The sequence below is a fragment of the Pygocentrus nattereri genome, chromosome 3, assembly GCF_015220715.1.
Source record: "Pygocentrus nattereri isolate fPygNat1 chromosome 3, fPygNat1.pri, whole genome shotgun sequence".
Lineage (NCBI taxonomy): Eukaryota > Metazoa > Chordata > Actinopteri > Characiformes > Serrasalmidae > Pygocentrus > Pygocentrus nattereri.
In genome coordinates, this window is record NC_051213.1 from 37,189,266 (window position 1) to 37,206,456 (window position 17,191).

Here is a 17,191-nt window from a genome sequence, read left to right on the forward strand (position 1 = left end):
AAACGTTACCATGACAGCGAACATCACGTGAGGTCGAGTTGCCGCGCTTGTGTTTTTAATTGATGTCAGATTCAGAAAAACGTCTTTCACATGCACTTACAAAGGAAGCGGCGAGAGGAAGACGTCGTGTTCTGGGACACATAAATTGGACGTCGGTCCCACCGCCGTCTTTCAAAGCTCAGAGTATAAACCTCGTCTCCTCTGCAGGCCAGTTTCAGCTCCGCCATGTTGAATGTTACAAACCTTTCGCTATGACGCGCCGCGCATGCGCAGAACGTTCTTCCACCTTCCGATTGGAGTGTAATCGGATTCAGGCGTTTACACGGCTATTATTCTTCTATTTAACGGATTATTTGGAGGTTTACCCTCCCCGTTCAATCGGATAGGAATTGTATTCCAAATGGCTTCAATCGGACTAGACTATTCCTATTGAGGGGTTTACATGGACGTAACGTTATTCTATTCTTAACTATTAGCCGGATTATTAGCCGGATTATTAGGCTGCATGTAAACGTGTCTACTGAAACACGATAAGTTTCTCCATTCTATACACAGCTTGATCTGAAAAGCTCCACAAACTTAACTGCACTCAGGCTTATTCAGTACAGACTACTGCTGAGCCCTTGATAAGCATATTTAGGTTATCAAAATATCCTAATTATTATTTTAATACTGGTTACATTTTATAGATAGATAGATAGATAGATAGATAGATAGATAGATAGATAGATACTTTATTGATCCCGAAGGAAATTTAGGACATTTTTTATGAGGACATTTTCTCAGGACATACGCCAGCAACTTGTTCGAATTTTTCCGTTCCACCGTAAATAGCACAGCAGTTTGCTGGGAAAAGTAACGCTAGTAACACTAAAATAATATTCTTTCTACATATTTACATAATGAGCATTTGGCATTTAAAAACAAATACGCGTAAATCTATAGCTTCTGGCTATTTGTACTGTTCTGTCTGCGGTTTTGTGATCCCCAACTTGAGCTTGTGGTCTGAATGCCTATCATAACGGTAGCAATCAGCAGTGTTTTCAGCAGTGCTACACAATCTGCTCCATGCCAGCCGCTATTGCAGTTACTGTATAATAATGGATTATATAACTTCCCCAATGAGAACACAGAAACCATTAAGAGTTTCTGTTGGTTCTTGGGAGTTTGTAATGCGTTTTGGCTTCTCTTCATGGGTTGATAATGTAAAGGAATGATTTAGCAAGTGATCTAGTGACTGATTCCAAATACATTTCTAATTCTACTTGGAAACTAATGGTCTCTAATGGTAACCATTAGGAGGCAAAAAACTTTTTTTTAATCCTAATGGTCTTTATTCAGCAGGGGTTACTGTGGTGCTGCCAACTTGCACAATATAAGTCTGGCAAGGTTGACTATTGCTGACCGTCAAGCAGCCATGTCCTTATTTTCCACAAGTTTTAAGGTGGTAGTGAAATGTTAATGTAACAGTAAAACTTACATCATAATCTATAAGGAAAGCGCTTGCACTGTGTTTTAGGGCCACTAATAAAAATAAAAATAGTAGACTGAGAATAAATCGTAATATTTCGATGATAATATATTACGACAATAATTACGACATTAAAGTGAGATTATTACCAGAAAAGTTATGCAGTATTGTGGCCCAAGGCTTTGTACAGGGAAGCAGCACCTCCTCATGTTAAATGAGGGGCGTTGAGTTGGTTAGTATTAAGGCTTTTTGAATTACGAGGTCATTAGAGGATCCTGTAATGTTCTGGAGAAAAGTTTACACAGAACTAAACGTATCAGGTTCCAAACAATTTTATTTAGAGAAATGGAGCTTAAACTCGAAATTCCTAATATGGGCATAATGCGGACTACAGAATGACACACATCTACAGTGGTCTATGCCGCAGTGAAGCGTAAACTCACACCCCCCTGATTTTGCTTCCCAATGACTCTTAGCCAGAGTTAGCACATTTTTATCTCCATGCAAGCCACTACAGTTGACAGTAAAGCCTGCCACTAATTTTAAAGGGTAATTCTACCATTTTTAAAATATTTGTGAATAAGTATGTCCTTGAGATGTTATCAGTCATTCAGAGTGATTAGACATGAAATGGTTACCTGCTGAGAAAGTTACAGACTGAAAGTTACAGATGATCTTTACAGTGGTGGTGATAGAGACCAGGGGTCACAATGTCTACAGCACAAACATCGCCATTTTATTTACTACAGAGAAGGCCTTATGATTTCTGGAAACTAAAAATGGATGTTAATATTAAGTAAATTTTTATTCAATAGAATAATGCTTGCGTTTAAACTCTGCAAGTATTACAGTACCACTCCTGTTTCATGTTTAGTTTAGGATGGAAACAAAAGGGTTAAAGCCTTGAAACGGCAAGCAGAAAATCGGCCAATCAGGAATTTATTTTCTCCATGGTTTAGGTAGATACAGCTAAGTGTGGTTTTCTACTGGTCAGGACTTCAAGTACTGAAATGTTACATCAACAGTCAGCATAATTTAGACCCAACAGCAGAATCAACCAGTTCACGTTTTGATACCCAGTAGGTGGGATCAATTTCGTAAGGAAGTAAGTCACATTAGGCCTTCTGGAAGCCCTACATCACTGACTGTGATTACGCATGGCAGCCTAATCAGAGAATTCGTAGGCAAGAGAATTAACACTCAGTTATGTCTTTTGGGTTTGTCAAACGCTAGAGGGCACTCCTGAGTGAATCCAAAATGAGTTAAAATTAAGAATGTGTACAAATTCACAGTAAATGCTTAAATATTTTTTATATAGAAGAATGCATTCGATTCCACAGAACAGGATAAACATTTTGACACCACGGTTTTAACATATTTTTAAGTGCTTTTGAACTCCAGTTATGTACATTTATGACCTCAGAGAGCTGCTTCACTCGGCCAGTGAGCTGATCATTTTACCAACCAGTCAGCAATCAGCAGTAATGCCAACCAATCAGCATTTAGTAGCAGTAATGCTAGCACCTTACTGCCCAAACCCTGTTTTGCTGTAGATAAAAGGAAAAAAATTTAAATAATTTTTATAATACTTTTTAAAAAAAATACATCCCCTCACTTTCCATGGGTCCTAGACAAATCCTCAAAAACTATTTTAACTTTTCGTTTTTAGCCATTTAGCTCTAGTCATCGAGCATTTGCAGGCACCCTGTGATGTTTTGTAGTCATGTTTTTGATCTAAGAAAAGAAATAAGAAGTGGCCAGGCTCTTCAACAAATTGTAAGAAATGGAAAACAGTACTGAATGAGTAACTGTAAAACTGCTACAAGAAAAACTCTATGCTAATAGAGTTAGCATTAGTTAGTCACAATCTTGAAGTAAAACCTTTAATGAATTTTAAAGGCTTCAGATATCTGTTTAATGTGCCCTCTTCAAATTTTCCTTTCCACCTTAACAGGAGCAACAGTTATATTCTAGTACATTCGGCAACAGAAATTAACTGCTGCGGCTTTGAAGGTAGAACAGGAAAATCGAATGAAAAGCTTCAGCCTCCCAAGAAAGTGAGCATATTTTTTCTTAAATTTTGACATTTATAGCACAAACTGAAAGCCTAGCTCTTCATTGAGTTTTGACTGACTTACAAAATGTTCTTCAGCACATTGCGTGCCATCACATATTCAGAGAGGCCTCCAAATGCCCAAAACGTACACACGTACGCAGCTTTAACTGACTTAATATTGGCACAGTATGATGTACTGGCAGTGCCTTTGCTCAAACCTGCTCTGGTTAATGACAGTGAGGAAATGTTACTGCTTTACTTTCTCCTTGCCTGATTTTCACTCATTTCCGCACTTGACAAGCACTTCATTGCACCTTACCTTTATTGAGAAATTCACCGTTGTAATGAAATACATCCAAATGGGAAGGATAACAGAAGTACTGAAAAAACTACAGAGGACGAGGAGTATCTCTTAACTATCTTCTCACTGGCACAATATGAAACACAATGTAAGTCAGTAAAACAAAGTAGGGAGGCCAGAGCCATCAGCAATGGAGTGAAGAAATCATCTAAGTGAAGAGGGCATCTCAAGTTTTTGTGGGTAGAACAGCACTTACATGTTCTCCTGCAAGCGTGTGCCAGTCTTCATGGTGTCAAATTTACAGTAACATCTCCCATGAGACATCTCCCATTCCAGAACCAGTTTATTATTGTCTATGCAGTAACATGGCACAGTGACATCACTAACCAAAACAAATAAAGGATCTGAGAGCATGTTCCTATTTTAACATGTATAGACTGGACTTTTGACATATGAACCAACAGATCAAAAATGAAAACATTTTAGGGCTGTAAATTTTCTCTGTTGTTCATGTTTGTAAAATCAAATAACTGGTTAACAGTACAAATCTGATGTGACAAACAGCTATAAAAACACTCAATGTAGCTTTAAATCAACAAACAACAACAAGTGCATACTTTTATATGAAATTTATTTAAAAATGTATAAAAGTATTCAAGTCAAACAAACCTAAAACTTCATTTGATTACTTCAATTTCAAGTTTTGGTCACAGCATTGGATGTAAAACTAGTCTAGAGTTAGACAAAATCCCAGAATAAACATTTCTTGATAAAACATCTCCACACTCACTGGCAGCTTTATCAGAAAAACCTTTTAACTCCACTTTTCAGGTGTACAGTTAGAGACCGTAGCTCATCAGCTGATGCAGTTTGTGTTAGCCATCGTGGTCCTTGAGTCACTAATTATAATCCACAAAGTGTGACTGCAGGTTATAATTAAGCAAAGGCACACCTGATACACTTGTCTTTAAACAGTTATACAATTATAAGATATGCTCTTACCTGGCTGAATAGAAAACTGGCCCTTTGGGGATAAGGCTCATGACCTCTGCTCTAGTCCTTCATCTATTGGCTGGATATTTGTGGGTGGTGGAACACTAGCACTGATGCTGACAAGTGCAAAATACCATACCAATACCATGACAGTATCACTGCTGTGTTGAGATTGATCCACCACCCAAATCATGTCTGGTCAACACTGGTCCTGTTCTCAAAAACTGACTTGATGAATAGAGTAGAGGGTATACAATAATTTGTGCATCAAAAGATGGAATACAATCTGTAATTGCACAACTATATAGGGGAATTACAAAGTGAAATGATAAAGCTCATAAAGTACATAGTAGGTTGTTCAAACAAATTGGCCAGTGAGTGTAAACCAATAAACGATCACACAAAGATGCAAAGAACCAATGTGGTCATCTCTGATGTGCTGCCAACCTTGGAAACTAGGAAATGTAAATAGTTTTCAACTGCAGTGAGAATTTCTGTCGATGGAATCTGTTAGTATTAGGCTCTGAGTATGACAGGCCTTAAATGGTCCACAGCACATTTTCAATGTGTGCTAGATGGAATGTCTGTCCTAATGATGTGCGTGTCTGTTTTTGTGTATGTTACAGGCCTCTTAAGGTCCACAGGAAAACCTCACTGTGAGCTGTAGTGAACAGCTGTGTGCCTGATGGGCTGAAGCTGCAGAGGTGAACTGCGTCACTGTGCCATGTAAAATCCTGGAAACGACCGCTGGAGGAATCGATTAGCTTCAGCACGCGCTCTAGAATACATACACACACAGACAGACACACAGACAGACAACAACAGCAGTTAAATTGAGACAAACATTTAAAATGCTCACTGAAAAGGAAACACACAACTTATGAAATTATTTGCACACAGTTCACAATCAGCTTATATTGTAAAACTGCTACAAGGAACTTACGATTTGATCCAGTGGCAAGCAGCCTTCCTTTAGAGCTTAGGCTGAGAGACAGAGCCCAGTCAGTCAGAGAGACTGTCCTCAATACCTAGAACACACACCCACACAAACCCACACACACAAACTGAGTTTACAGTGCAGGTAAAACTGCCCAAATTTGATACTTTTCTTTATTTGTGACAGATTTGTTTTACGACAATGTGAACTGCAAAAAACACATTAAATCTGAAAGTCTCAATGCTGATTTGGGCCATTTTCCTAAGTATTAGTTAAAACAGGTGCGAGTCCATATGCATAGTTTTGTCTCAGTTTTAGAGGTAATCTGGGATACAGAGAACCTATTCAAATACAGGTTCCTCATAAACACTGGACAACAATTGTGTCGTGCTCAGATTTGTATTTCACTTTCCATTTTTTAAGACATTCTGGCCTAAACTGGTCTGAATGTGGATGGTGGGATATGAACAGGTATACTTATTTATAGAAATTCTTTTGTTGTGTGCATGCTATAAGCGAACAAAACCGATACCACCTGAGCATGATGGAGCCATCAAAGAGTCTCCAACCTGAATTTAGTGTTGGTGTAAAATTCAGGTCATTGTTCAGTCTGACTATAGGAAAAAACTGTAAAGTTGCCACGTCTGGAGTTGAAATTACTTAAAAATATGTTAACAAAAGGTAAGCCTAGCCCGCTTTTCACCTTACAGATGACTCTATATCATAAGAGACTTTCATTTGTCAGCTCATTACAAAATATAGCCTGACTCTGCTCTCTCTCTGAATGCCTTTGTCGTCAACTGTGTGAGAGGCTGTTTAGCCGTTTTAACTGTCAAATAGTCAAATTAAACTTCTAATTCTGTAAACTTCTGTACTGTCATTTCAAAAATTAGGTTTGAATATATTTTGTGCTGTTATTTGAACCATGATATGTGATACATATTTTCAGCCTGTAATATATTTAAACGGGGTGACTCACAGTGAGCTTACCGTTAGCATAAGCATATAAATATTTGCCTTTCGACAGACCCCTAGTTTGAATCTGGTTGATACCATATCCAAAAAGATTGCTAATTACTGGCATTATCAATGATATTTTTGCCATATTTCCCATAATTTTAAAACCACATGTCTTTCAAAATCTGGTCAACAGAGGTTCTGTAGTCAGAAACGGACTAATGCTGAATGGGGTAGAATAGCTGATTAATTATGCATCAGCAGATGGACTGCAGTCCATAACTGCACTCCTATCTAGTGGAGCTATAGGGCAGGTGGAGCTCACTGAGTAAAAATACAAGGTAGGAGTTTCTAATTATTCAGTACGTTTTACTTCTATTTAGTAGCAGGTAAATGCAGAAAATCTGATTTTGTCATTTGTTCAATGCGTTTACACACACTTGGGTAATCAGACTATCGGCGTTGCGGGTCAATCCCAAATCCTGACACACAGAGTTAGGGCAAAACTGTGGAACTGTCTAGTAGGCTGCAAATACTGAGACAATTATCTAGAACATGAAGAATATTCATATTGTAAATTTCATCAAGCATGCAGTTGCTTCAGAAATATATTTTTTTTGGCATTTCACAGGTGTGTCAAGAGTAATTGTAAAAATGCCCTGAAATCGAGGTGTCTATTGGATTTATTGATACCTGCTGAAATCCGATCATCTATTGTATTACTGGTGTGCATGTAAATGCATTGTTTCTAAATCTTAATACTGTTGAGGCAGTGGTCAGTCACCTGGTCATTTCCATCTAATTGCAGGGATCAAAGAAACACTGCTGTATGTAAGAATGTAGCAGGCACACTGAGACAGTTAGGTTTGTGTGAGTGGAGAAGCTAGTGATATCTGTATGGGGGTGGGTGGGGTGTTTGTGCATGTCTATGTGCTTGCTACATGCATGCATGTGCTTGCAAGTGCTGATTTAACGATAGCTACAGGCCAGACAACAGTTAACCCTGGGTCTGTACGTACGTGTACGTGTGTGTGTGTGTGTGTGTGTGTGTGTGGGTTGTAGATGTACCCGTTTCTTCTTTAAGCAGTAGAAGGTTAGTTCTTTCTCTGCAGCATAGCCAGTGTAAACCAGCACCCCTCTCTCTGTGGGGCTGAAGGCTGCCATACTGGGAGGCAAGTTTGCAGTGTCCTGATTAGACAAGGCAGAGGAAATATCAACTCAGTCAGCTAATGCATCTAAAACTAGAAGAAAACCTACAACAGCAATCTAATGTTTGAACACACATACTTATTTGAACTTATTTTTACTATTTTCAACATTTTATACACCAAAACTAATTAATGGAGGCGTGTCAAACATAGCATTTACATCTATTTCAACTAATGCTCTGAATTCAGCTTTTTGGCCCCCAAGGACTGGAGCTTGACACATGTGCCTTAATGGCTTTCTCTCCTAAACCAGCTTCAAGGGATGCTTTTTCAACAGGCTGGAAAAATATGTTGAGACCTTGTTAGCTGATCTACTTGAGTTGAGTGGCATTAACCACATGAACCTGACAGCTAAAAAAAGAAAAAGAAACAACTTGTTTGCTGCCAGAGGAGTTACTGTGTGCACATCACCAGTGGCACCAGGTTAATCTTTTTTATTTAATAAAAAAAATCAATCAATCACAAAATAGAAGTGGGTACTAGCGTGTTTTCTATCCCTACATTCAGTTAGGTGTGTCTGAACAGATACAGTACATTTAAACTAAGAGCTCACTGGATAGTTGGAGCCAAACTATCATTGGAAGCAGGAAGCTAGGAAGGGCTTGTGTATGTGCCGATTACCTTGGGTGAAGAGGGAGCAGGAAACGTGAGCCAGTCGAGGAGCTCGCATTTGTCCTTTGCCCAGTCAGCTGCCCAGATGCTGACACGCCTATCAGCACTAACAGCCAACCAGAGCTCATTCCCCTCCAGACCGAACTCCTTATACTGCGGAACAGTCATGGTTTAACTCTATGAAGCCCAGGTGCATGATTCAGTTATTAATTTTCATGTAATAAACTGTTATGAATGACTCTGTAACAAGTGTAAAACCAACATGTGAGGAATCCACATACAAATATATGGAATAGATATAAATAAAGTCATTCAGAGTGGTTTGATGTGCAATGTTCCGTTTTAGTGAAATTGTCAAAATTGTTTACAGTGACGGTGATGGGAACCAGACGTCTGAAGAGTTACATGTCTCTAAAAGCTCATCACAAAAAACTGTTACTTAAAATTGTAATAAATATGCTTCCAGGTGTCAAACATTGTTTTAAGTTGAGCTTATGGCCTACAACACATTTTATAAAACTGTCGAAGTTATTGTAAAATGCTCGATATACAAATCTATAACCGCCTCACAACAACTGAATTCTGTATGTGCCAACTCACCAAAAACCATTGTGCTGTTAATGGACTGTTTAATGCTGCTTGTAAAAACCTGGTTGTGTTTAAACTGAAAAACTGATACCTTCTGAGCTAGAACTAGGCTGATCAGCTGTCTCACAAGCTTAAAGATAGCTAACAGGCTAAACAACTCCTCCATAAATATCACAGGTTTTGAATTAAAGAGCTTACTGTATAATTTACTTTAAAACTGCAATATAAAACAAAAGAATATGCATGTGCTTCAGTCAGATCTGCCTAAAGTAGCATTAAATCTAGGCTGAATGTCAAATTTTCCTTCATAGTGTGCTTTGTAAGTTAAGAAATTCTGCTTTCTACACCTCAGGAGTGCACTTTGTTCAGTAATGAATTGTGCAGACGTGGCTGATCCCATGGCTATTTATTAGTATTTATTGGTACCATGAATGGATTTTAGAATAAAGCAATAAGTCACAGAGGCAGTACACTGTGACCACTGTGCCTAATAACACACTTTTTCATGATGAATTCTCATTCATGGTAGAGAGGTACATACAGGGCATTGTAAGTCAAAATAGTCCCAAACTTATTTCTCAGATTTACCACTATTTTACTGTTATCAACATTTCACACGAAAAACTCAATTTAATTGTAGATAGACATTTTCTGACCTGTTTGCTAGTGCATTGTATGGTGGTAATGGGCACCCCCTTGTGGTCACTGATGATGCGTAAAGTGATGCCTGTAAATGGACTGCTCACTGTAAGGACGCCATCTCGTCCTCCTGAGAGCAATACCTGACCTGAAAAACAAATAAAGGGTCAGTACAAACACACACAGACATGCTTCACTCTACTCCAACACCTATTTGAACGTCCTAAATAGGAGTTTCTTACACTGCCCATCAAGTTTCATTATTTCATTTGAAATTTTGTAATAATTTGTCATGTTTGACTTCCTTTGTTACTTTTCAAAGCAAAAAAGTTTCATTTATTTAATAGAGATATTTATGGACACTTCTGGCAAACTTTTAACCCTTCATATTTTTTCCAAAGTGTCTTCCTTGGTATGAAAAGTAGGTTTTACTAAAGTAATAACTTTCTTTTCCAAACTTAAGCCAATTAGAACAGAACTCATTTACTTACACAGTCATATGCAAGTTTAGACACCCCAGTCAAATTACATTTTGTTGATTTTCTAATTACAATTAATTTGCAAAGCAATTTGCCATATTTCAGTTTGTTCCCTGTAGAGGATGTGTTAACGTATTAGAACATGACCATGGGCATTAATCCTTAGGTATACTGAGAGATTGGAGATGTTAAAGTGAATAAATAAAAATAAAAGTTATTTAAACAAGCAAAATACATTATTTGTTTAGATATCAGAGCGAGGACCTGCAGGGCTAACGTGCAGGTGCAGTAAGTTAACCAGTTCATTCAGTCTATATATACACTTAGGCTACAGATGGCTACTTTAATGTTAAGGTACTATAAAACACTGGCTAATTATTTTGCTAGCTAGCTACACTCCAGTTCTCATCCAAGCTAGAGTGTCTCTGATGTGTTCACACTCGTGTATTTTAAAGAGATTAACCGTATCTATTGTTTGAAAATATGCATCCACTCATTCTAACAAAGTCCAGGGCTGAATGTAGCTCACACTCCAGCCCTGAACAGAGACAACAAAAGTATAAAATACAAAATTAACCAGCTATCAGGTGTTAAAGCACGGAAATCACCAAACATTCACAGAGAATGTGCTCCCCCTCACCGTGGTGTGAGTACTGCAGGACACACACAGAGCTGCGGTGTGGCTGCAGTTTGAGCTCCATCTCAGCAGACTCCACACTGAAGATCCTCACTGAGCCATCGCTGTAGCCACCTGCCACACAAACGCCAGCACCAGGCTCACGTTCGTCCACTGGGCGGCTCCAACACACACACTCACAGCTCTGAAATACAGGAACAAACACTCAATCTACTGCGGACTATGGAGAAAAAGTAAACTTACTGGGTCTATAAAGGCAGATTCCTCTTTAAAGCCAACACAAGGTCAAAATGGACCATTTTCACTTTGTTAGTTCAGGTCATATTAAGAAAAATCTGTCATTATATACAAATTAAAGAAGAAATTCTTGTTTTCCCACACCTTCCATTAAGATGCAGTGACGTTTCCTCACCCTTAAATCGTGTCATTTTTGATTACATCACTAAGCACCAGCAAGCAGGAAATAATAATAATAACCAAGAATATCATGCTTTTAGTTTAGAAATACTTCCTAAAGCTGCACATCAGAAAGATAAAGTTCAATATGACACATAATACTTTGTTCTTATTATTATTTAGAAATGTTATCCTACCAATTTCCTTTTACACTGTTTTCACTCTCTCTTGCTTGCTTTTTCTCTCCTCCCTGTTTTTCTCTGTCTCTCAATACACATAAAATAGAGGTCCTCCCACTCTTCAGAGCCACCTCACCATTGTTGAACTTTCTAAAGGGAAAATGTCACTTCAAATGTCAAATATGGAAAACTAATTTATCATGCACCAGGCAAGCATTTTTACTAATGTATTACTCCAAGGATTACACACAAGCAAATTGTGTTATTTTATGCCTGCTAAATTTAAATTAAAAAATGAAAGACGAACCCCTCCTTTTTTGTACAATGAAATGATTAAGATGTAAACAGTCATTCAGTTGTTTGTTGTGAAATTCTCCATTCTAGAGAAATTTACCAAGTCAAACTTTTTGGCAGTGATAGTGTTTAATGCTTCTAAAATATGCCTCACAAAACAGTATTAAAGGATTACCAATAAAATAAAAATACCTGTCATTCTGTTTTACAATAGTTCTGAGAAGCTATGGTGTAGAACTTTAAGACAGCACTGTTTACTACACTGAAACCGTGTATCACACAGCATTATTATGTCTCAAAACCAAACCCATTCTATATACATCAGATCGTTGTTTAAGTATTGTAGCAGTACTGAGAGAGAGGTCATTAATAAGAGAAGTATTGCGATTGGCTGCATCTTACCTGGTTGAGAACCTGAAACTGGACCAATAGCTCGTTGCTAGGCAACGCCCACACTCTCACACTACCATCTAGCCCACAGGTGACAAAGTGACGTTCATCTGGACTGCACACCACACCGTTCACCTACATGTGCACATATGCAGTGTATAGATGAGAATCTATATGCAAAAAAGTGTGTTTAAGTGTGTGTCCATGAAACTAGTGGGATCATTTTGTTTGTTTATACCTTGCTCTTGTGTCCACTGATCAGGCGAATGCTGGTGTTGTCAGCCCAGTTAATGTACCACAGAGTTCCTGCGGTTGTACCCACAATCCCCATGTCCATGACATCATCGAACGCAACACTCACTACTGTCCCGTCCAACAGCATCTCTTGCTCCAAAAACACCTGAGCATCCCTGAGTGATCGGCCAGTGTGCAAAGACAGAGAGATAAGACTGTTTTAAACCCATGAACCCTAGTCTTACTGTTCAGGTATTCAGCTTAAGACGTGTTATTCTGTCATGTCTGAGCTTTATTTGGTATGAAACGAATCTAATATGTAACATGCAAAAGTTTCAACACTTATGAGGAGAAGTAGCTGCTGAGATTTTCTGTAAAAGGCTGAGGTTGGCTTCTTGTTCACCAGATTCTTATTACAATTTTCTGCTTTACCTCAAATGGAGTAGCACTAGCATGTAACTACTGTTGCATTTAAGGTGGAATGGAAAATTCAAATAAGATGCTGGCCAACTTTAGCTTTATGTTTCCTTCTGCCACATTTGAATGATGCTTTCATGAATGAGTTGGCATATTTGTGGTATTAGCACAAGTATCTGATCCTTGCATTAAGCAATGTTGGCACTCTCACTATTCAGTCTACAACTCTTCACCCACAAATGCTGTATTTGACTGAGAAACCTTGCCACATTAAACAGCGTTGCTAATCAACCATCCAAAATAGGCTGACCAAAATATTTTTCCAGTTTCAGGAGCTGTGCTGTGGAGTTTTGTTTTTTTTTTTGACATGACATCCCTGCTCTCCAGGGAACAAAAAGTAATGGCATTTAATGGCATTTTCTGCAAACTGTAGTGCACAATTAGATTAGATAGGTTTAACATATTTAAAAAAAACATGAAATAAAAAGTGTGCCATAACTTTTGCACTGGCCACATTTAGTTTTTTTCCTCATATTTTAAATTCAGTAATTAAACAGTAACTGTGCGTTAAAATGTTAAGAAGTGTGTTTATTGTTGTGAATGTGTTAAACTTTTTTCACTTAGAAATCAACAAAATTTTCCCACGTTTGACCATAGGGACCCAAACTTATGATTACAAGTTAGGTAGTTATGAGAGTGAAAAACTGAAGTCTAGACATACAAATGTGGTTCTTGCTATTAAAGGAGTTGTGATGGCATTTCTCTGCATCAGTATGTTTAGTTACAAATTCTCTCTGTGTTAGTTATTACCGATCTTGCTGGACAGTCGCGTTGCTGTTTGAAGATCTGAGACTCTGGACAGCAGCTACTGACCACAATCTCAGCTTCTTACTGTTGCTGCCTGTGACAAGCTTATTACCACGACACAGCAATACACCTACACAAACACACATACAAACAAAAACATTAATTCACATGAAACCTATTTGCTTTTATGCAATATAAAGATGTACAGTCATAAATGAAAAACCAAGATGGAGTGTCTTAGTGAGGTGTTGGGCTACCACAAACAGCTATTACAGCTACAATGCAGGAGACACGGTCATCCTCAAAGACACCAGGATGGTATCTGGGACGTGTACTGTGAAAACTATGTGAAGTATTGTAATATTATGTGATTTACATTCTCCCACCACTCTGCTACCGTTGTGTTTCTCCACTCATGCTATCAGGTTTTTCTTTGCTTTTTTTACCCATCTACAGCGCACAATTTAAAAATATGCATGTCAGCAGAATCGTTTCACAGTCAAACAAACAGATCTTTTCCTCACCAATTTCTCCCTCATCAGCCTCCCATGTCATGAAGCAGCAGTGTGTGTTGCAGTCCCATACACACACAAGTCCACCGTTAGTTCCCGTGAACAGGACAGAGTTAGTATTATAGCACAGGCATGAAACTTCTGCCTCCCCAATCCTCTCTGGCACTGCTACCTTTTGTACCTGGAGGAAAAGCAGTATGATTTGTTTTGAATGAGCGCACATTTCTGATGATACTGCTGCATGCACAGACTCAAACTATTTTATTGTACTTTAAATTTAATTATATTTTTCACCTGTTTCAACATCACAGCCATGTGTATGTGTGAGTGCGTCAGTTCAACATCTCTAAAGCACTATTTTGTATGGGTTTAGTGGTGCTTGGGTAACATAATTTTATTGGTATTTCTCAGTGATTTTAGTCCTGTCTGAATTCACCATGTCATTTATACAGATTGCATGCTTCTCCATCAGTAAAGATTCTGGCAGCTTTAACCTACTATAAAAGAAAGGGTAGAAATTCATCAGGTTATATGAATCCTCTGTGAACTGTAATAACATTACATATATCATATCCTGTGAAAAAAGGGAGTTTTCACTTTTTTTATTACAAAGGAACTAGAAGATGTGTTTTCTCTGCAGCCCAAATCATGCTGATATGTATTTTCCTATCTCAAGTGTACAAACATTAAAACGTGTAAAATGTAGGGATGCCAATGAGATCAGATTCATTTTAGCATCAGCAGATATTGATCAACAGATTTAGATTTTACCAATGTTTAAAAACAGATATAATGATGTACTTATTTTACTCCAGGAAATCACAAGGTTTGTTGATGCCGAGTTACTGCCCTAAAATGTCAGTACTTTATTCATTTTACTGCATTTTCAATGGTGTGCAAGCAAGTGGGCTCTACAAGAGTAGGTTTAGTGTATAAGGTTGTGTGTTTTTCTGGGAATTATTTGAAGTGAAATGATGCAGCTGTCCTAGTCTGTGTTTACTATGTCACCCATTACCATAAATATAAAATGAAGTGTTATGATTATGATTTAGACTTTAAAGGGGAACAGCCACATGTGGCTATATTTCTGGTGTTAGAAGGTGCTGAATCATGCCAGAGTTTTGAAAAAACTGGCTTGTATCCACAACCATACACTAACACACTGCCTTCAAAATGTGCAATAATAGTTGTAGTGTCGCAACATATTTCAGCAGCAATTTAAACTTTCATCTTTAACAGTCCTTCCTCATTTATGCTACTCAACAACACAAGTCAGCATAATGACTGATTCAGAGTAAAAACATTTATTAATTCCACAAAAATGAATGATAGATGACGGTAGATGACTGTGCATGGTCATGCTGTGCAGTGTTGATATAGCCACACCTCCCACCAGCCGCTACGGTTCAAATTATCTCTGAGAGATGTAGGAATCAAACTTCATAGGGTCCTGAATAAAGCTTAATTTTTAGCCGGGTGTCCCCAGCATTTGTTCAAGCGTATACATCCCTCTAGCCTTGTTCAGTGGCTATGTGTCTAAGCATTTGCTCCTTTGCCCTGTGTCTGTGAGAGTTTGCACGCATGTTCACCTCTAGCTCAGCTCCACGGCCGCGTGTGCGTATATAGCAGAAGAAGACAGCGTTGGAGCCGGTGAAGGTGAGCTGGTCAGCACTGCTGGGACAGAACGCTGCCTCATGCAGAGGAACAGAAACACTGACCGCACAGAGCAGCTCAAACGAGCGTGTGCACCACAACGCCACCACCGACTCCTCAAAATCACCTGCACAGACAAAAGGATATCACATCAGAATCAAATAACACAACAGAATCTAATTATATACGTAAGCACATACTCATACATTTTCTGTGTTTGTACATGGTAAAGTAGAAACATACTAATGGTAAGCTACAAAGCAGTTTTTACTTCACGGAATGACGAAAAAAAAAATATTTCCAAGAATGCTTTTCAACCAATCAGACTGTGCCATCAGAAGTAACTGCTGTATAAATCATAAATCACTGAATCCTCCACAAAATCTCTGTTCAAACAGATAATATATCTGACAAACTTATTACATCATACAAAACATTACTTTATCCGATTGTATATGATCCGATTATATGATTCTATGGTTTCTATGATTTACAGATATAATGTCATCAGAATTTCTCTACAGTAAAATATTCCTTCAAAAAACACTAAAATGCAGAGAACAGGCTGACATTGCACCGACCCACAGAGAGGAAATAGAGGTCATCTCTGGAGAAAGCGAGGCTCTGAACCGAACCCTTGTGGTAAGAAACACTGTTCCTGCGGGAACCATCCTGAATGTTCCATATGCAGATGAGGCTCTTGGACAAGGCCCCACCTCCTGATGCAGAGGCCACAATCTGGACAGATGTCATTATTAGGGCAACATTAATGTGAAGGAATTTAACCAATTAACTCACCACAACATACTCTACAAGCTTAAAACATGGAAGCATGTGATCTTATATCATAATTATTTGATTCATATTTATTTCTGTCAAATCACGCTCTCCCACATTCTATAACATGCTAAGACATATTTTAAATAATCATTAACTTCAATTAGATGATCTTATTGGTGTTGAAGTTTTAGAGCAGCTCCTGTGCTGTATTAACAAGCGTGTGGAGGCTAATCCTCTCTAATGCAGCAGTAAAAGTTGTGAATTTTAGTGAATAAACAATGCTATTTGTGTAGTGTGCCCGAAAAGGTGTCTATTGAAAATTAAAAAGGGAGTAAAAAGAGCTTATGTTCTCACTTGAAGTGTTTATGTAACAGAGCTGAGTAACAGGCAACAGGGATGGGTGCATGGTGATACTCAGGATTACTACTTATATTTAAGATGACTCATCAAACTTGTCATGCTTCTGTGGAATGCCAAATTCTTTATAATGCCTGATAATTTAAAGTGCTCCCACACAATTTCTTTCTGATGCATCTTTCTTCTTTTAGCTTTAACAGTTATGTCTCTCGAGAGGAGTTGGACTTTATTCCATTCTGGAGCTGTCCAGGGTGAGAGGCATCGGGCAGGAGTGGGCTTACTCATAGCTCCCTG

At 38.3% G+C, this 17,191-nt stretch overlaps 1 protein-coding gene across 2 annotated transcripts in view; it reads right to left on the reverse strand.

Moving 5' to 3' along the window:
• Positions 1-4,442: 4,442 nt before the first annotated feature.
• wdr90 (WD repeat domain 90) overlaps positions 4,443-17,191 on the reverse strand; it is a 45,259-nt gene continuing 32,510 nt past the window's right edge. For both annotated transcript variants that reach the window (XM_037536332.1, XM_037536330.1), the window contains exons 31-42: positions 16,342-16,498; positions 15,697-15,887; positions 14,120-14,288; positions 13,599-13,725; positions 12,376-12,547; positions 12,150-12,272; positions 10,882-11,062; positions 9,780-9,910; positions 8,545-8,688; positions 7,784-7,903; positions 5,765-5,849; positions 4,443-5,599 (exon numbers count right to left, since the gene is read on the reverse strand). In XM_037536332.1, the coding sequence (XP_037392229.1) occupies positions 5,442-5,599; positions 5,765-5,849; positions 7,784-7,903; positions 8,545-8,688; positions 9,780-9,910; positions 10,882-11,062; positions 12,150-12,272; positions 12,376-12,547; positions 13,599-13,725; positions 14,120-14,288; positions 15,697-15,887; positions 16,342-16,498 (1,758 nt within the window). In that variant the 3' untranslated portion in view covers positions 4,443-5,441. The remainder of the gene's footprint in view (positions 5,600-5,764; positions 5,850-7,783; positions 7,904-8,544; positions 8,689-9,779; positions 9,911-10,881; positions 11,063-12,149; positions 12,273-12,375; positions 12,548-13,598; positions 13,726-14,119; positions 14,289-15,696; positions 15,888-16,341; positions 16,499-17,191) is intronic.